General features: G+C 45.4%; 1 protein-coding gene across 4 annotated transcripts in view; it reads right to left on the bottom strand.

Annotated features, from left to right (window-relative positions):
• The window catches only part of fgf14 (fibroblast growth factor 14), a 62,327-nt gene that overhangs the window by 9,085 nt on the left and 31,881 nt on the right, over positions 1 to 21,361 (bottom strand). For 3 of the 4 annotated variants that reach the window (XM_061792255.1, XM_061792258.1, XM_061792257.1), the window contains exons 2-3: positions 8,510 to 8,620; positions 6,059 to 6,162 (exon numbers count right to left, since the gene is read on the bottom strand). In XM_061792255.1, coding sequence (XP_061648239.1) covers positions 6,059 to 6,162; positions 8,510 to 8,620 — 215 coding nt within the window. Of the gene's footprint in view, positions 1 to 6,058; positions 6,163 to 8,509; positions 8,621 to 15,699; positions 16,796 to 21,361 lie in introns of those variants that run through there. The other variant, XM_061792256.1, reaches the window with a different exon arrangement.

Genomic DNA, 21,361 nt, shown 5'->3' with positions numbered 1-21,361 from the left:
AGTCAAATGCTAACAAAAACAAAGTTCTCAGCATTGAATATGTTTTATTTGCAGGTTATTTGCTGCTTTATATTTGTGTGAAGTTGATCTTCATCAATTTGGAACTGAAATGTCACTTGATTCAAATGTACTTTTCCATGCGGAAGGTGGGAAAGTTGCAACTTCACAGTTTTCCCAAATGCTTTTACGGTCATTTAGATCCAAGAAAAAAATCTGTTTTCTTTTTGATTGAGGAAGCGTTCACTATTCAACACGTGTCTATAAACAGCTTTTAACAAGGAGATTCGGTGCCGACTCCAAAGATTCCAGATTCTGTCTCGGCGTATCTGCCCGCAGCGTCATCCACGCATGCGGCAACTAAGCGGCCCGCGTGTTTGTGTCTGCTTGACGCTCGCGCTTTTATTGGAGACGTCCCCGTGGACGAGGGAGCGTCGGCGTACGCTCCAGCTGGCAGATCCATCGTTGGCAGCACCACTTGACAGGACTGGAAAAACAATTAAAATAAAAAAAGAGCCTGATTAAGGATGTTGTTGAATGTTTGTTTGAATGCGGGAATTTAGATGTGCAAATGATGAATACTATTTTCACGTGTATGAAAGACGGGTAAACCTGGTGAGTAAATCCCCAACTGATCCAACAGATCCAAAACATCTACCAAAGGTTACATCATGTTTCGCAAAATGAATGGTGTAAAAATGGAAATGTGTAAAACTATAAGCAGAATGTAGTTGTCCTGCGGAAGGGGAAAAAAAGCAGTAGATCGAACATCAATGCATCCTCGTCGAAAGTCCTGAGAGAAAACGTAACTTTGCCAATTTGGAATGGAGTTCAAAGAGGAGGAAGGCAGAAAAGCTTGATCTGGGCGCCTACCTCTGCCCTTGTTGTTCATTGATGGATGAGGCTGCCCCCCGCCCCCGCCAGCCCAAACGACCTGTGACACTGCATTAAAGGCAGGAGAGAGCAACAATATGGATATAATGAGCAAAGCCCCGTTTGCCCCATCCGTCCCAACGCCACCGCCTATGGGCTGCTAATGACTGTGCGGAATGTGAAAATATGATGGTCTGCACACCTTTCACTGTTTTAGTGAGTCAGTGCTAATAACGTACACAGGGACCTATTAGGACTCGGTTACATTTCATTAAGATCAAAGGGCCTAAGTGATGGAATAATATTGGGCTGGAGAGCCAGGCCGAGGCTACTTTATTGTCTTATAGTGGTGTTAAAAAAAAAAATCAAGCTCAACATTATAAACTGCTGGAGTCTATCGTTACAGAAAATAATAATGCAGGGGTTTTTATTTTCGTTTTGTTTTTTAATATGCATTTGTTTGTCATCATAACCAAAATAGGCGAGCCGCGTCCCAGGCCAGCTGACTTTGGGCCAAAGACGGACTCCACCCCCGGGAATGGTCTCTGGTCAATCCCAGGGTGTCAATAAAATGTTTGTTTAGATTTGCTACGAGACAAGGATCGCGAACCTTGAACTGTGAGTTGGAATTTTGTAAATTTCGCTGTCCATACTAAGGCAGGATGCGCAAGTAACAAACACTGTTTGAAAAATTCTTCTGCACTGCTTCTTCTTCTGTTCTGTTGACACTATGAATTCTTTTACAGATACAACAGGGAGCAGCTTAATAAAGAAAATACCAAGCAAGATATGCGCACACAGGTGAAGGACTCCATCGTCTGCATTGTTGCATCAAGTGCAACACAACGAGCACATTTGCATCGATCGCGGCTGAAAATAGGTTCATGCAAAGCCATCTGTTAGCCACTGAAACCTCACGCACACACATTTACACACTTGACACTGGAGGTGTCGAGTGAGGAGCTGCTATGCTTGTGTGAAGCTGAGAATTTACATCTACGATCGCCGTATGCTTCCGGAATGTACGTGTGAGAAGCGACACCTGACTGAGGTGGCGCTTCTCGTCCTGCCCGTACATTTTTTCCCATTCGGGGAGGATCAAGACGACGGCGTCACCATCATCGCATGGAGAAGTGCGACCAAATGCCAAGTCCATCAACCACCAATGAAGACGGCAGCTCTGCCCAAGGAACTCGCTTTCACCATGGGTTAGGACTCAATAAGGCCTCTTTAACCTCCCGTGCTCGCGCGGCCCACAGCGCCCGCATTGCATCACGTGACCGACGCATTGGCCCGCGCGGCCCCTCTCCGCGTCACTTGACGCGCGCACGGCAAAAATGGTTTCTGCGCGTAGAATGCCCCGGACATCATCTCTCGTGATTGGTCCGTTTTAGTCACATGCCGTCACGACGTACTCAGCGTGCCCCTTGGTTCTACATACCATCGACGCCGCCGCCTTCCTGATTGATTTTGCGGCATAATTAAACGTATCATTTAGCAGACGCTGTTCCGCGGTCGCCATTGTCGTCGCTTTGTTCCTTGTTACGGAAAGGGAAGGAAAAAAACGGCTACCGGGAATGCAGAGGGAATTCCACCCTGCGGCGTCCTATCCAAACGCAGCCGTAGCGACACCCCTGGCTTGGAGGAGAACTGCAGCGCACTTTCAAAACAGCGTGCGTGGGTTGCGCTCGAATATAAAGGCAAACTACGCGCGGGATAGCCGCAGTGACGTCAGCGCGGTCGCCGCCCACGCGAGGATAAAGAAGCCTTAAGTACCGCCGTTTTGATAAACTCGTTTTCAAAAGGGCTCAGCTAATGTATATGAAAAAAAACTGGCATTTATTTGTCTTCAGTGTTACACCGTCAGCAGACAAGTGAGTCAGCTCGCTACGTGGTCGCGTGAGAAAATCATTAACTCGCCGCCTTGCTCCATCTTTAATTATCAAGTTGAATTGAACACATTTCAGTTCATATTAATTCTCCAATGTCTGCAGTTTTATGCACACAAATAATGAAAACAAGCAACACAATGTGTCACGATTAAATGTCGAAATGTTTTTGATTCAAACTTGATGTCCAAGTAAAATGTTGCAAGTATTATCACCATAATAATTGATGTTTGTGCATTATCAGCACTGTCAATTTAAAACAATATCTTGTTTTTAAATAAAGGGATGCAAATTTTAAAAAAATTGTCCGATGAATTGAAAAAAAATAATCAGGAGATTACTCAATCATTAAAATAATCATTAGTTGCAGCCCTGATTTAGTATGAAATTAAAATAAATCAATTTATCGATCGCTTCTAATGCAGTTGATTGTGCGGAATTGATCGCCGATTCCTTCGGGTGTTGACGCAATCGAGGCAAAACGGAGTTCACCGCAAATTGGCAGGAACCGGCAGAGGCGCTGCTGATTCCCACAAATAATAATTTGTTGTCTGAAGAACAAGCTGTGGAAAGTTGAGTTACGAAAACAGCCATTTCTAATGTATTGATTGCTTTTACCCCCCAGGACTTTAGTCCAATGATCCCCAGCAGAGACGAGGGCATCCCCACAATCAGTAGAGACTAAGGGCATCCTCGCCAAAAAAGTCCTGAGAGAAATTCTTGTGAAAATGTCTGCGCGACCGTCGGGTCGAGCAGGGAAGGTCAACTAGCTGCGCCTTCATTGGCTCATACAAATCAGAAAGGCGCTTTTGTTTACGAGGCGCCTCCTTTGTGCCGGGCCGCTCGGCCGCTTTGATAGCGGTCGCAAACGCGGAGCCCGGTGGGACTCTCGCACAAAACGATATGATGCACGACCACCAGGCACTGAATATGTTCGGCATCTGTTTCCTGGAAAAGATCACGGCTCTCTGTTCATTCTCTTCCCGTGAAAGTGCGTCACATCCCCTGTGACTGAGCTAATTAATGTTTTCTGGTATCAAAGAAATGAAGATGAAGCGTTTTATTGTTGATTTCATTTGTGATCAAAAGGTAGAGTGCTATATGTACACGCCGTTGGACTGGGCGCCCAGCCGATCACAGTGTCAAATATAGACAAACGACCATTCACACCTATGGCCGATTTTTGGACAGCCGTCTCCAATTAGCCTCTAATGACGCTTTACAGGGTCTTTAAGTCCTTTGTACAGTGGCAGATGCAGCCAATACCGAACCGAAACGGTCACGCAGCGTTTGGTTTTGCTACGATTCAAACTTGAATCGTAGGTCTCCAGCGTCGCAATGTCGCAGATCTACCAACCAATCAAATATACACAAGCGTTCACACACACACACACACACAAAATGTTCAGTGTAAGGGAGACTCAGCCGTTCCAATTCAGTACACAATGTATACACACCGTGTTTTACAATAATACGAAATGTCTAATGTTGTAATGTAACGTACCTGTGGCTAGAAAGCAAAGTGTGTCGAGTTTCCGTCACTAAAATGCACGAGTGCAGTCAACGAAAGGGCGATGGAGTCAAGGCAACAATTGGGTTCAGCAAGTCGTAGGCGCTGAGTTGTTGTTGTTGTTTTTTTTTACTAATATAACAAAACGCTCTACTGACAATTTAAGTAAGCTATTTGAACAATAATTGAAAGACTAAAATGTTTGATGCTGAATCTGTAATGAATGTCAGTGGTAAGTGAAAGTACACCAAATGACACTGGTCAGACTTAGCGTAGCTGTACCATAATGCGTTGGACATTTTCCACCCCCACCCCCCAAACGCACTTGTTTCTTCCACTCCGAGCTGCATTCAAATAACCTTCGGAGGGGCTCCTCTAAAGATGTAAGTGCGCTACCTTCAAATACAACTAACGGGCAGAAGTAGCGGGGGCCAGTCTGAAGCTCACAAAGCGATAATGGCAGGAGCGCTTGAACCGTCCTTCCTTCCTTCCTTCCCGAGGAGGAGGAGGATGAAGAGCGTCTCGCGAGGCCGCCGTTTCCGCGCCCGCGCGCCCGCGTGGGCGGCACGATCGCAACCTCCATTAGCGAGCAAAAACCGGCATCATGAGGAACGCGACGCTCCGACCTCAACGATTCCCACTTCAAACGCATCTGGAGGTTAGTGGACAAATCCGCGTCGACATCAGAACAAGAAGCTGCGTTGAAATTCATTCATTCATCAAATATAACATGAAACTTCTTAATCCATCCATTTTTTTTTTTGCATCCCTCTCTTCCGCTGTTTAGATGGCAAGTCGTGTTTGGGCGAAACGCCGGACCGGTCGCCAGTTGATCATTGGGCACGTGCGACCATTCGCACTCACATTCCCACCGACGGCGTGAGGGAGTTGAATTGACGCAGGTCAGTAAAGCACTGCCGTACTTTCAACCACTAAAAGTCCTTTTCTGCGCAATATTCTTCAGTGAAAAGCACTGATGCTGCACACAAAGGGCGGAAAATACAATCGAATGTAACGTCGTCGTCTTTCTTAAAAGGAATGAAGACTCTGGGGGGCACTTAAGATGATCAATAGGAGCACACGAATCATCTTAATGCCAATCCCAAACCTTCCCCCAAATGCAATTATCCTCTCGCATACGATTACGATTCCCCCCGAGACGCATTCAGGGACCCTTCTTGGACTCCCAAACTCCGTTTACAGCTGCGTTCATGACTGCAAGGAGGTCAGACATATCCGACTTGCAGCAGAAAAGATTCCACTTTGAAGTGTTCAGGGGAAGGTCAACAAAATAGCTCAAAACAAACGATTTGACTGTATGGCAATGTCGAATCGTTTAGTTGTACGTTAAAGTGGGTGTCACGTGAAGTCGGATTTCATTGATTGATTGGTCCCAATTTCTTCCCAACTCCGATAATATCCAATTTCACGCTTTTCTTCAACAAGGCAAAAAAGAAAGACTTTTGACATTTCAAACTTATATGGATATATAAATATTATTATTATTCCTTCAATACGGAAACCACCGTCAGTTCACCATTTTGAATGAATATAATCGCAGCTTTTAAAGCACACAACTTTCTTCATAACCTTACAGTCTATGGTTATACTAATGAAATAATAAATAAGAATAATGTCATTAAATAATGATCCAAAAAAAAATCTCTCTTAAATATGATTTTTGGGGGAAATTGTTTGTATTATGCATGACTGCAATATAAATTGGTGGCCGTGTCCTGACCTAACATCTCACGAGCTGCACCTGCACAGAGTGCTTGAGTGTACTTACTGATGTGTAGAGATGACCCTCCCCGTTCATGGCGATGTACAAGCCCGTCTTCACAGACTGAATGGCGACGACTCGGAGGCCCACGGGAATGAGGTTGAACAAAGCTGCGAGATGCAAAACATCCACAAACACCGTTTACAGGACATCTCCACCGCAATTGTCAGGAAAGCAAAAGAAAACATCACCGCGTCACCCAGACGGCGTCTGGCAGCTAAGTTAGCGTAGCCTCAAAGCGCGCAGAACTTCCTGTGAGTTTGCTAATGAAACGCTTGCTGGCGTATCTGGGCTCCATCACGGATGCGTGCGTGATTTAATAGTCCTGTAGTTGCCGCAATAGAGCACATGTGTCCGCCTGCTAATGGCCACTGCTTGTTCTGGTGTGAGACAACACAACAGTAAATGTGAGCGCGTACAGGATAGTTCAAAAGGGGAAAATGGTCCAATAAAAACGCAGCAATGCGTGTGAATTTGCAACAATTGCCTCTTGTGAAGAGTCCACGTTTTTCCCCCGCTGGCTATCGTTCAAAACAGACGAAAGGTGTTGTAGAATGATCGCATACGAGGGCCGCTTACGTCATATCGAAGCGACCATTTTTGTTATAACACTGAATTCTAGCCTAGGGTGTGACAGGACTTACGTATTATAACTTTGAGAGTAATCTTGTTTTTATATTGCTATCTTCACCTTTTTACACTTGAAATGTTTTTTCGTGATTCGGTTTTGTAGTGAGTTACTCTGTGTACACATTTAGGCTACAAATGGCAGCAAATGTCCATTCTGTTGGAGAGGATCCATTTTTCGAATCAAACTTTTTTTTTTCAACTATCCAGCATCGTCACTGTCAACTGGGCCTTTTGAACCAACGTGAAGTGACATGTGCCACATCTCGTCAGGGCGACACGCTAACGTCAAGTGTCACTCGTTAGCAGCTAGCAGTCAAACGAAGCCGCTAGCCTCAAGCGGCGGTGCCGCAAGCGGACCCTTTCCCGCACTTGTGCGTCCGTCTGTTTGCAGGGCGACCGTCTGTCTTGGAGGTTTCGGCACGTGTGCCCCGTGAGCATAAATCGAGGTCTTCAAGTGCTAAAGACGGTAAATACATCACTTGATTGATTGATTTCAATTCAACGCGTGTGCACACAGCCAGAACAGAATTGCCTTTTGCGTACAATTTACAGCAGAGTGAAATCCGATTCTGTGAATAATGGCGGAATGATCGTGAGTGAAAATGGAGACTTGATTATTTAAATTCATTCACCATCATGAGCACGCAACTTTTTGACATCGACACCTACCAGTAGTTCGTGTCAACTGGACTACAAATGATTATTCTTCACGAAGAAAACACGTGATGTTCCTGTTCCTTTGCTGTCATGTCGATTCAAACAGCCTGGTGGGACTTTCTTCATCGTAGCACAAATGACTGTGAAGTCTTCCTAGCAACAACTGGTCACGCCAACGTGTCTGTCGAGCTTCCTGTTGTTGTTGGGCCTAATGGAATCCGCCTAGCAACAAGTGCTGGCGCAAACACATGGGCCACACTTCCTGTTCTATGTTCATGCAGCCAAGAGAGCGGGAATGGTCATTTTCTCATTGGGGGAAATAATTGTGAATTCTGCCTTGCAACAAGGTGTCGAACAGTCTCGAGGGCCCGGCTGGCAACTCAATTTTTTTCATTGGACTATGGGGCAGTTATAATTGTATTCAATTATAATTGCATTGAAGCCGCCTAGCAACAAGTTGCTATGCAAACGTGTTTTCTTGACTTTCTGCTCCTGCGTACTCAGCCCCAGCCTGGTCGGTGTGGCAGGCCGAAGACGGTCTTGTCATTGGACTTTGGGGCTGAAACAAGTGTGCCCCACAAAAACTGTCCGGCGAAAAGGGTTGCGTTCCTGTTCCCGTGCTGTAAACTCTATATTCAAACAGCCTAGTGGGCGTGGCTGGCTTATGCACAGTTTTTCATTTGGCTTTGAAGCAAAAATGATCATAAATTCTGCCTAGCAACCAGTGGCCACGCCTGTCTATCTGACTTCCTGTTCCTGAAGTGCGTAGTGGGCGTGATTGCTATCACGCCCAATATTTTCCTTCAGTTACGATCGAGCCTGACAACAAGTTGCTTTGCAAACATGTTTTTCTGAAGTCCTGTCGACGTGCTCCGTGAAATCTGCTTAACAACAAGTGGCGCGTTCCTGTGCCTGCACTGCTGGCTAATTATTCAAACAGTCAACTGGGGGTCACTGGCACATTTTTTGTTTTTTGTTTTTTCCAGATTGGCCTATAGGGCAGTGATGATTATGAATTCTGCCTCGTCAGGTCAAGTCAGTTTTATTTGTACAATGCCAAGTCACAACAGATGTTATCTGGAGTCCCTTTAAAATGGAGCAGGACAAGAGTGAGGGATTTCTCTCCATATAAAAACAGCACGACAGTTCGAAAACGAGCCGACTACTCACAGGAATTACTGCTGTCGTCCTTGGTGCCATCGAGAGAGCCATCGGGATTCATTTGCAAGTAGTAGCCCTGTCTGCAGTATAACCTGGTCACTATGCCCTTGAGCTGGGGATCTGCAGGGGGGGGGGGACAGGGCAACGATGAGCAAAAACCAAATGTACATGTTTCCACACAGACACATTTTGGCTCAGGAATTGCCCGAGTGACAACAGCGCTTCTTCTGGCAGCTTTATGTACTGCGTCCAGAGGGGGAACGCCCACCAGTGAAGGCTCGCCGTTTGAATTAGTTGTGGTGCAGGCTGAAGAAATACATTGAATAAAGCCCAGAGATATTGCTCGGAACCACGGTATGCGTGTATGGATTTTCCGTGCGCTCACGTGTGCACGCAACCGAGGTTAGAGAGCCTCGACGTTGCTCAGAGCACAGACAGCCGACAAAGCCCCCGAGGGGCTCAACTTCACTTGAGTGTAAACCTACCGGCGTGGACGTGAATGTGTGTGTCAGGTTAAAAAAAAATAGGAAACATGGCCACTGAGGCTACCAAAATGATTTCTCCCCCCACCTGCTGTCATTGTACAGCCCGAGGCACTTTCTGGTGATAGTTGGCTGATGACATTGGAGGAGAGAAGGTGGGCAGAAGGGGCTGCGGGCTCCTTTCAGCAAGCACAAAAATGTACATTGCGCTAATGTACGAAATGCTAAGGAAAGTGGAGGATTTTTTTTCGATTGTATACAGTACAGTGTACAGTATAACACCTGTCGCAGTCCATCTGCATTACGTAGCTTTTCATGCTAGTCGAAATACACAGAAAACAAAAACACATTCATTATTGATTCTAAAAAGAAAAAAACAAATCATCAAAATGGAGAGACAGAGTGAAGAGGAAGGTGTATTATGGCAAAGATTGCAGCAAGACTACAATTGAAACCAAAACAATCATCCAATTGATATCTGAGCTCTTTTGAAGTTCTTTTTGTTGACAAATGCTGTTCCGGTTATCTGTCTGTCGGAAATCTTTCTTTATATTTATTCACTCGGTAGTAACTGATCCAGATTTGAAAGTACACCAAGCAGAAAGGAAGTTTGAAGATTCAAATGAAATTAGTTTGTGTCAATATGAGGTTATCGAGACCGAAACGGAGACAAAGGCACAATTGTACGTTATGTACGTGGTAATGATGCGGATTGTTAAACTAACATGGCTGTGATTGTATGTACATAATAATGTATTTCAACTGTGTGGAATCAATAAAAGGTTTAGCAGTAATCTATCTATCTATCTATCTATCTTTGGCGGTACTGGCGGCGCCCTACACAAACAAAAGGTGATCAGGTCTGCAGCAGCCACAGCAGCATCACAAGCGTCACATCACAGAAACGAAGAGACGGAGAACGTTAACAAGAACCTGTTGCGGCCTTCTGCTTCTCGCTGGCGCCCAACCCGCCGGATACTAGCAACCCGTCGCACTCTGAGAGGCATCAGAACGGTTCCCATAGCGACCGAGTCCAAATACACAAATGAACGTGAGGAAAAAAATGACGAGTCACTCTTTTCTCACCACCTCTGATATATTCGATACGGAGATAAATAAGTGTTGCAGTGACACAGAAAAATGCGGAACGTTCTGCTGAAATACTGGATGGCCTTGGGTTAATAACCAATCAAAATATATATATATATATTTAGAGGTCACAGTGACCTTGAATACACAAATTTCCAGAGAAATTCCCTGTGAAACATTTGCAAAAGAAGACTACAAAACAAACGAAATAATAAATACATAAATGAATAAATAAGGCTGGTTAGCACATCTGCCTCACAGTTCTGAGGACCGGGGTTCAATCCCCGGCCCCGCCTGTGTGGAGTTTGCATGTTCTCCCCCGTGCCCGCGTGGGTTTTCTCCGGGCACTCCGGTTTCCTCCCACATCCCAAAAACACGCGCGCTAGGTTGATTGAAGACTCTAAACTGCCCGTAGGTGGGAATGTGCGTGCCAATGGTTGTTTGTTTCTATGTGCCCTGCGATTGGCCGGCGACCGGTTCGGTGGGGGTACGCCCGCGACCCTCGTGAGGATGAGCGGAATGGAAGATGAATGAATGAATGAATGAATAAAAGGCATCAAATTAAATCTACCCAATATCCTGGCCTTTTTTAGAAATATTAAAATAACCCTGACACATAAATGTTTGATTTAAAAAAAACAAAATGAACCTCAATGTCAAAGTACAGTACTAAACACAAATGTAAAACCATTTTAAAAATAGCCAAAAATAATTGCAATCATAGAAAATCAAAATACTTTTCGTAAGAGACTAAAAGAAACAAACACTACATCATTTTAAATGCAATACAAAATACAAACACAAAACTGACTAATACTATAGAGGATAAATTCAAACACGAGCATTGACTATTGCGTGTGTGGAGTAGTCGTGCATCTTTGTGTATTTGTGCTCGTCGTGGTTTGAGGACATCCATGTAGATCTGTTTCCACCATCACGCACTCAAGGGGACCTTTTGTCATCCGGGGACTGAAAATTGAAAACAACTTGAAATGAATCGAGCGACCCGTTCCGATTTTGTGGTTCTGGGGCAGAAAGTGGACCCCAGCGCACGGAAACGGGGGGTAACGTTTGTTTGGGGTTTTGAGTTCTTTTCAAAACACTCAAAGGCAACATTTAAATACTAAATAAACCAAGTCCCCAAAAAACAAGGTAAAAGTAACAAAGGAGAAACGCACCACAGCAGAAAACATAACATGACAAGGCAAAGGTGACTACAGCAACAACCATCTGACTCAGACTGAGCAAACCCAGGAAACTAAATACAAACAAACTGATGAGACAACGAGGCACACCTGGACAAGACGCGGGTGGCTGGAGGGAGCTGATTGGTTGACACAAGGTAGAGGCCTGGCGAGAACAGGTGGAGATGAAAAACAAACGAGCTGACAAGATTGGGACACAGGAAAACTTGACAAAACCTGAAACAAACTACTTGCTACCTTTACATCCGGAGACTGAAAAGATTTGGAAAGACTCTTGGAAAACTCTCATCTCATACCTGCTCACATCCAAAGTCAAGTTGTTGTTGAGGTTTTAGTCACAGCCTAGTCCCAGACTGAGCTTTAAGACCAGCCCCTTTGTTTTGGAAAGATTCCAGTTTCCGTTTTTTTTTTAGAGCTCATCAATTGGTTGTCGGTTGTGTCACATCACCGCAAAGATGGAACGACTGTTTGATAACACGTTTGCCACGCCACCCGCTGGCGTAGAGAGGAACCGCAAGCGGAACACGTGGACGTGCCTTTGGAACCGCGATCCGCTCGCATTCGAAGTCGTCCATCAATAATTATGGCTGGTAAAATGTGGCCAAGTAATAACTACCTATCGATCTTCGATTGGACCTCAGCTACCTCCGGTTCCCATGGGGAGGATTTCTGTTCAAATCAATAGTGTTCCTTCTTTGACGTTGGGAAACGATGGCTTGTTGTTTGGAGAAGTTATTGCGCAAGGAACGCACCCCAACTGATCATAGCCATGTTGGGTAGGATTTGTGTTCGAATCAAAAATCAAGCCTTTTTGTAACCCCTTCATATTTGAAGGTTACTTGAAAAAGACGTCCTGTAGACGTTGCCTGAATGTGGATCTGAGCTTGAGTGATTGTTCTGTTCGAATCGGTCGTGTTCTTGCTTTGTCCGAGAAGAACAATCCCGGAAGATTCGAAGAGGATCAGTTGGTAATTGCGGGTGATAGAGCGATCAAAAATAACATCCACAGATGTGCAGTTTGTTCTCTGCCGGGTTTAGTCAGATCAAAAGTGTTCCCGCGTTGGTTTAGGACAACAACATCATATCACCTCAGCGACCTCAGACATGGTGTGCCAGATGCGGAGGATTCTTATTGTGATGAACAGATGTCGGATATAACCGAGATCTGGAACGCTACCGCTGGCTGTCTTAGCCTGGAAGGAAGTGACCACCGCGCAAACTAATCTAATGCTCCAATCTACGAAGCATAATCGAATAATCTACGGCTTTAAATGAGCCAGATCATTACATACAGTGAGATTACAGATGTGTAATCGGATTTATCAATTGCCAATCCTCCCCTGAAATCTGGGAATCATACACAGTGCTCCGAAAATCCATTTGCCCCCTTCTCAAATTCCTATTGTTTGCATAGTTGACCCACTTTGTTTCTTTTGTGTTCCTTGAAAAATTAAAAAAAAACATTTTTAAAAAAGCGCATTTTGTATTTACTTCAACTTTGTCTGATATTGACATTTGACACATACCGCAAAGCATGTGAGAAGAATTGTTTGGAAAATGTCTTAACCCTCCACAATGGTTACCATTAAAAATGATTACTGTTTAAAATAATGCAAGTGTTCTCATCAAAAATGAGTTTTAAATTGAACAAAAAAAGAAAGTGCAGTACAAATTTGGAAGAATGTTGGGAAAAATTCTTTTCCAGCCACATCGACGGCCACCACACTCTACAAATATGGCTGACAAGTGGCAACAAACATGTCACGAAAGTGAATCACCTCTCCCTTCCGGGTTCTGCCTTAGGACGTTTTCCTGTTCCTGTGGCTGTTTGCCCAACCGCCCGCCTCCGACCACGAGTTCTGTCTTAGCACCTTTACCCGTTGCTGTGGCTGTTTGGCCGACCGTCCGCCTCGGACAACGAGTTCTGCCTTCTTCCCACGTTTACCTGTTCCTGTGGTTGTTTGCCCTACCGTCCGCCTCCGACCGTGAGTTCCGCCTTAGCATGTTGGCCTGTTCTTGTGGCTGTTTGGCCGACCGTCCGCCTCGGACAACGAGTTCTGTCTTAGCACCTTTACCCGTTGCTGTGGCTGTTTGGCCGACCGTCCGCCTCGGACAACGAGTTCTGCCTTCTTCACACGTTTACCTGTTCCTGTGGTTGTTTGCCCTACCGTCCGCCTCCGACCGTGAGTTCCGCCTTAGCATTTTTAATAGTTCCTGCGGCTGTTTGCCCGACCGTCCGCCTCCGACCATGAGTTCCGCCTTAGCATGTTGGCCTGTTCTTGTGGCTGTTTGCCCAACCGTCCGCCTCCGACCACGAGTTCTGCCTTAACACTTTTTTTTTTTGGCCTGTTCTTGTGGCGCAAAGACAACAAAGTGCGAGTTACCCTGTCCTGCTATGTGTGCTATGCTATTGTGGATTAGGGCAACAATGAAGGGCAACAACATCCCTGGCCTGCTACTTGTGGATTACGGAGCATTACGTGACATCTTCGAAGTCTCACCAGCTCAACTGTGACGTTATCTGCTTTGTATCCAGGCTTTGAAGTCACCTGCCATAGTTGACGTTCAAGTCATTTCCAACTATTCCGGTGGTTCGGTGTGCTGCACTTCGGTCCTAGACCGCACTCGCCTCGTGTCACCAAATTAAAAATGAAGTTTGTCTCAAGTTGCTTGACAAAAATGTAAAATTTAGAAACACTTAAATGTTACGCACAAGTTCAAACGTCGATTACTTTTCAGTGAGAGATGCGCAAATCTTCACAGAGATAAAGACATTGACTGTGACACCCAAAACAAAATGGCGAGCAAGCAGCACAAAACATAGCCGACATCATTTTAGTAGCAAGGCAACCTTGCTGAAACCGGTCAAATGTGAGACATTTTCCTGAATGCTTTAAACATAGGGGGAGCATAAAACAATGTGGTGGACATCGTTAGTCTCACGGCAGAAATGCAGTCCTTTCGAATCTACGGTTACCATATCAATAAAAAAAAAATGAAAAAAATACCAAGGTACCTGTGTTGTTTCTTCTTGTTTTCTGAATACTTTCAAATATGGCTTAAGCAACCATGCTATTAGGATAATGATATGAAGGACTGCATTAGTTTATGTAAAGCTCATTTTTGGGCCAAACAGGAATTGTCAACAGACTTTTTGAAAGAATATCCTCTGGCAAATTTGGCACACAACATACATGAATTCCAAAATGAATATCTCAAGAACGCCCGAAGGGTTAACACAAGTAAAGCGTTGTGTTATGAACAGTGGTTATGCTGAACCCTTACAGTATTAAATACATTGCACGTGCAGTTGATAAAGTTTTGGGACGGCCAAAGTTTGACCCTGGAATAAGATTCTTTGCATTTACATGATTTCCTATGTGGGAGATGAATAAACACAGTAGTAGCTACAACTACGACATCAAACTCTGCAAGAACAGAGTGAAAATGAGGGTAAAGTAGGTGGCGTGATGATTGCGGTGGTCTCGAGCGCAGCCACCCACAAAATCTAGACGGGGCGAGGTGACAGAGGACGACACCGACATGCGTCTGCCATTTTGGAGCACCCCGACCCGTCCCCCCCCCCCCCCCCCCCCCCGTCACGCGCACGCGCACGAGGAAAAAGCCATCGGAAGCCCGCCTCGCCGCATTCCGACAGGACGACGCTTAACGTTGCGCCGACAACAGCCGCGCCGGCAAATAAAATGCGGTTGTTGTATACGGGAGACTCCTTGATGATGATTTTTACACTCCACCAACATGGCCGACACCAGCCGATGGAAAATGTGGTTATTATTTGTGAACCACGAAGGGCAGGAGTTTATTCTTCGTGGCATTCTCACTTTGGAAATGACTCAAACTCTTGCTCATTTCAATAATCAGCTCAAGAAGTAGTTTTTTTGAAATTCTCAGTTGATACCTGCCCGTCCCAAAATATCCATTTCACCATATATACTATCTGCCGATGTGTATTGTTTATTGCAGCATCGTGAAATGAACGTTGAGCGAATATCGTTTCGATAATATTGCGGCGTTGCCACTCGGTGAGCGTTGGAATTTCAGATTTCAGATACCGATACGGTCAGAGAGTCTCCAAAAAAGTCAATACACGTTTCCATTTCTGATGGCAAAAGGGGAACTTACAACTGTAGTTTGTGTTGTAGTTTTAGAACATATTTTGCCTCCGTCAATGCGACGTGATATCGGCTTTTCATTGACTTCGAGGCACCTTTACGTACGACAGGTTACACCGACATTGATGCAGCACATATGTGTTGTACATGTTTCTAGTTGCACTTCCTCGCAGTATTGTGATATTAGGATGAACAACTAAACATGCGCGAAATCGAGCTTTTCTCCGCTTTTACGCACGCGCGCGAAAGAAGCCGCGATCAACCAGTGGCCGCGTGGGCCAAACTTGCACCTTGTCTCCGTAGTCTGCGCTTCCTGAGGCCAAAGATGCGCACTTTGGAGAAGATGTCCACCAGGTTGCCGTTGCACAGGCCCTTGTTCTTGCTGGGGCTCTTCCGGCGCCGGTTGGTGGAGGGCCGGTCCAAATGCTGCTCCCGCGCCTGCCGCTTCTGCCGGATCAGCCCGCTGGCGATGGCGGCCGCCATGGCCGCTGCCCGCTGTCGCTCCGGGTGCCGCGGTGTGCGCACGAGACGGCCGCCGGGTCACGGTGCCGGCATGGTGGCGGCGAGCACGTGAGCGCTGCGCTCAGGTCCGCTTTAGTGTCAAACGTCACTTTGTTATCGGTCAGCAAGAAGCACAAACCCCCTCGCTGTCCGAACACTACATGATCCCCCCCCCAAAAAAACAACAACTGTGTGTGTCATCCAGGAAAGCGTGCGTAATTCCGCATGAATGCATGCGGCGGGGGGGGGCGGGGGGGGGGGGGGCAACAGTCTTGAAGAAGGACTCACGCTCCCTGAAAAATGAAAAACGTATCCAACACAATGCTCCCGATTCACACAAAGCGGAATACAAATAAAAGGTCCAGCTTCGCCTTGCGGCGCGCTGGGAGGCAAATGCGCTCCATTGCCCTCCTTTTCACCAGCCGGGCTCGTCCGTCCGTCCTTCCTTCTTTCCTTCCTTCCTCCTTCTCCTACCTTCCTTCCTTCCTTCCTTCCTCCTCCTCCTCCTGTCAGCCGAGCTCGCGCGTTCACGCTGCTGTTTAAGTGACGCTCGTGCATGTGCAGCCAAGGAGCAGCAAGCAACGAGGACTGAAGTTTGTCCATCCGTCCGTCCATCCATCCATTTTCTGAGCCGCGGGCTCGCGGGCGCGCGGGCGCGGTGGAGCCTATCCCAGCTGGCATCGGGCAGGAGTTGTCAATTAACCTAGCATGCATGTTTTGGGGATGTGGGAGAAAAGCCACGCAGGCACGGGGAGAACATGCGAACTCCACACAGGCGGGGCCGGGGATCGAACCCGGCTCCTCGGAACTGCGAGGCAGACGCTCCGACCAGTCGGCCACCGTGCAAATATTGAATTGCGCTTGACACAAACGAGCAGACCCCAGAACAGTGCGCGACAAATTGCGCGCGCTAACAACCCGGGCACCGAAAAGTCACGAGGCGATATACCGGACGTCGTGACGTGTCATCGCGCAATCTTCTCCCGAGGACATGCGTATAAATCATGACATTTGCGGCACTTGCACAACAATCTTGCATTCGGAAGAAATATGACGGAAAACACATTTTGCATTCCGTAAAAGTCAAGAATAATGGAAGTAAAACTGCTGACTCAATAACACTGTTGCAAAAAAAAAATAGATACCTTTTCAGTGTAGTATGATTTATCATTCTATTTCATACAATTTAAATGCTACAATGTCCACATTTCTTTGAAGGCGTACAATCTCATGTTATGTTAATATTGTATGTTATTACTACAACTTAATGATTTTGTAATCAGAATGAAAACATTTGAGTTGTCCTATATTTGTGCTATCATATGCTTTCATTGTTTGTTCTGTGACCTTTAATGCTCATAAAGCACGTATACGTAAGATGCAGATGTATAATTATCACATAAAATATAAGATTGACGCTAGTAAGATTGTGACATCTTTACCGGTGGTGCAGTGCAGGTGAACTTGCATTGCACCATATCTATCTATCTATCTATCTATCTATCTATCTATCTATCTATCTATCTATCTATCTATCTATCTATCTATCTATCTATCTATCTATCTATCTATCTATCTATCTATCTATCTATCTATCTATCTATCTATCTATCTATCTATCTATCTATCTATCTATCTATCTATCTATCTATCTATCTATCTATCTATCTATCTATCTATCTATCTATCTATCTATCTATCTATCTATCTATCTATCTATCTATCTATCTATCTATCTATCTATCTATCTATCTATCTATCTATCTATCTATCTATCTATCTATCTATCTATCTATCTATCTATCTATCTATCTATCTATCTATCTATCTATCTATCTATCTATCTATCTATCTATCTATCTATCTATCTATCTATCTATCTATCTATCTATCTATCTATCTATCTATCTATCTATCTATCTATCTATCTATCTATCTATCTATCTAATCTATCTATCTAATCTTTTCAGCACCATGGACAGCAACATTCATGTAGATAGATATATATAAATATATATTATATATATTTTTTTTTTTCAATATTATATTATATATACACACACACACACACACACACATACATATATATATATAGGCGTGTTAATGTTTTGAGGTGAAGTAAGAGCAAATAACAAGCAAATTAAAACTCAAGAGGGCCATCTGCTGTTTGTGGCTGTAATTAAAAGCTCGAGGCTACAAAGGGGTGTGTGTGTGTGTGTGTGTGTGTGTGTGTTGTCCCGGGGGTGTCCACATACACTTGTTGAATCCAGCTGTACTGTTATTGGGTGTCAGGAGCTGACAGATGAGCATCTGCACATTCATTCCTCGTCATCCGTCCTCATTCTGGAAAATCTTGCATTTCCTCCCTGAGATAGATGCGCTTTAGAAAATGCATCAAGCTGAACATGGCTGATAAGGGAATTCCAATTCGCACAAACGGCTTCACGTAGATCGCTCTTCGCCCATGTGCTCGCCGCTAAAGACGTGCGGTGATCGCGACGCTGCAGTAAAAGGCTGCAACCGGCAGCGGACACTGTCAGGCCGTGACAGAGGCGCGCTGCGGAAGGACCGGCTACTCGCCCAATCGAGGCGACCGCGAGAGAGAGCGCTCTGCTTGCTGCTTGAGTGTGGCAAAAGAAAAAAGAAGGCCACCGAGCGGAAGACTGACCTCTCGTCACACGGGCACCGCATTGCACCTGCACTTGACAACACGGCAAGCACACGCAGCAACCAAAGGACGTCAGGAACGTGAGCACCTTACGCGGGTGGCCAACTGAAGGCCCGGGGGCCAGACACAGCCAACCACAGGACACCGTTTCATGTGCGAAAGTAAATCGCGCGCGTCCACGCCACGGCAAAATAAAGCGTGCTTGCAGTATGCATTTTTTTTTTTTGCTCTATTCTTTTCGAAAATCAAAAGAAATCAGTCAAGCTATCAGGATGACAATTGTTGACTTGCACATGTCTGGTTCAGCCTTGGGTGCAATTTCCAGACGTTCATCTGTTCAAACGATCATATGCAAGTATAAAGTATAAACACCGTGGGAATTTCGAGCCATCTTGTGACTGTGAAACCCTATAATTTGCCGAAAAAGAAATCATATGATGGGACCATTATGCATTTCTATAGTTTTACAGTCATAACAGGCAATTTTGAGGGGAAACATAACTACAATTGTTGACACCCCTACAGAAGAGCCTGCTGGTTTGGGGGCCTCCGTGAACTCCGCCTAGCAACAAGTGACCATGCAAACACCTACACTTCCTGGCTCAGCACCACAAGTCCCTATTTGGCCATTCCAACAGCCTGGTGGGCGTGGCTGATCTATGCTTTTTTTTTTTTTCTCGACGGGGGCTTGGGGGGGAGTGTTTAGGGTCTGCGAGTCCGAGTCCAGAGTCCAAAGCAAACATGGTGAAGCAGCATTGAGCTTTTATGCTGCACACAAATGGAAGAAGTTGCCAGCAGAAGTCACGTCAGCTCCAAGTGGGAACGTTTTCAAGTCCAGGTTAAAGAAATGCATTTTTCCTCATGCTTTTTAGAGCATTCCCACTTTTAAATGTTATTCCGAGCACTGTACGCCGTTTTAATTGTACTTTTATTTTGTTCCTCTCTGTTTTAAATGTTTAGAAGCTGTTTTTTTTTCCCCCTTTGTTTTTAAATGCTTTGAATCATGTAAAGCACATTCAGTTGCCTTGTGTATGAAATGCGCTTCATACGTACATTTGCTTTGCTTTGCGTGATTCCACACATGACTGGATTGTGCCAATTTTTTTTTTACTATCCCGCGAGGTACAAATGACAATGCTGGCCGAATTCTGCCTAGCAACAAGTGGCCACGCAAAGCCTACCGTATCATGCGTCCGGCATCGACTCCTTGAGACTCAATTTGAAAACCAACTTGGGCATTTGCCGATAATCAAATTCGATTGAAAAATCAGCTGTTTGTTGTGTAGAATGTTGACAAGTACTGTAACCTATAAGGCGTCATATACAGGAGCGGATTTACCATCTGGCAAACAGACAATTACCTGGGGGCCCCAAGATTTTTGAGGGTCCCCACACACCTCATAAAAACCGATTCCTAAAGTTGTCTTCAATTGAAATCAGTTACTGTTGTTTTGCTCTTCATTCTTGATCTTTAAAACATATCAAATTGTTTCATCTATCGCAATCTGTTCGAGTGCTCCCCCCTCCCTTCTTACGCAACGGACTATTCCACTTTCGCATTGTGCATGTGCAGACTTAATTCGGGACGAGACCGGCAATGAGTCGTCAAACAAACTCAAATGGACACTTTTGGTTGTGATGAACGTTAATATTGAACATCTTTGCAGTAGCGTACGCGACTGAGTTTGAGTTTGCCTCGGGTACCCAAATGACGACTGTAAATGCACGGCCGCATGTAATGCATGCTCCGAGCGGGCGTGGCAGGCCTTCGATTTGAGCACGCTCGCTCGACGTCGGGCGAGGGATTCAAACCTGCGGCCGTTTGGTGCCTCGCTGCATTTGGAACTGAATGTCATGAAACGATCCAAAACATTTCGACACAGGCAGACGACAAACAGCCGACCTATCAAACGCCATCCTAAGTATTATTTGTCAAAATATCAATTCCACACTTCCGATCACTGCAACGTTCCCGAGCAACAGAAAAGAGACTTTTTGCAACTTCCACCACGTACGCTAGCGCGGCCCACGGACGATCGAGAAGATTGCCCGTGGGAAATCACGATGTCGAGCGCGCACGTACGTACCTCCATTTTTTTTCCTCCCGCACGTAAACGCGCGAGTCTCCATGTCGGTCCCATTCCAAAGCTCGCTTTGGCCAAAATCCCCCCGTCGCGATCGCCAACGCCAGCATTTATACCGCCTCTCCTCGGCGCTAACGTGGTTACGCCTAACTTGACAGTTGACCCCCCTGAGCACTTTGCGTTCATTTGCTTACAAAGTGCAGCGGCGACGTGCGACCTTTATGTTTAGTCGCGCAAAACGTACACCCTATGTAACGTTTGACACTGCGGTCGCATCTGATGACCAATTCTAAGCCGCTAAATGACAACTTTGAGTACAAAGTGAGACGTTAACGATGCATGTCAGTGTGTGACCTGTGACCTTTCATCAATGGGTATGAGATTCAGCAATGTGAGATCAATCGAGGGACACGGTGGGAAGCTTGTAAATCTCCAAACTGTCAAAGTGTTCCCACGTGTATTTTGATGGCAAATATGCTTGAAACTGCCCAGAGAACTGTCTATGTTCCCACCACGGCATTTGCACAGGTTCCCGCAGAAACGCGCACCTGTTGATCTTTGAAAGGTCGTGGGGGGGATCTCGAAACAGCGGTGAAGTCAAACAAAAAAAAATACATTCAAAACATTTTCAATTCAAACAAATGTTGCTTTTTAGGACAACTATTGTTATACGATTAAAGTGGGATTCGGCGAGATGAA

Source organism: Phyllopteryx taeniolatus, chromosome 12 (genome assembly GCF_024500385.1).
Source record: "Phyllopteryx taeniolatus isolate TA_2022b chromosome 12, UOR_Ptae_1.2, whole genome shotgun sequence".
Lineage (NCBI taxonomy): Eukaryota > Metazoa > Chordata > Actinopteri > Syngnathiformes > Syngnathidae > Phyllopteryx > Phyllopteryx taeniolatus.
This window is presented reverse-complemented; position numbering and strand designations above follow the sequence as displayed.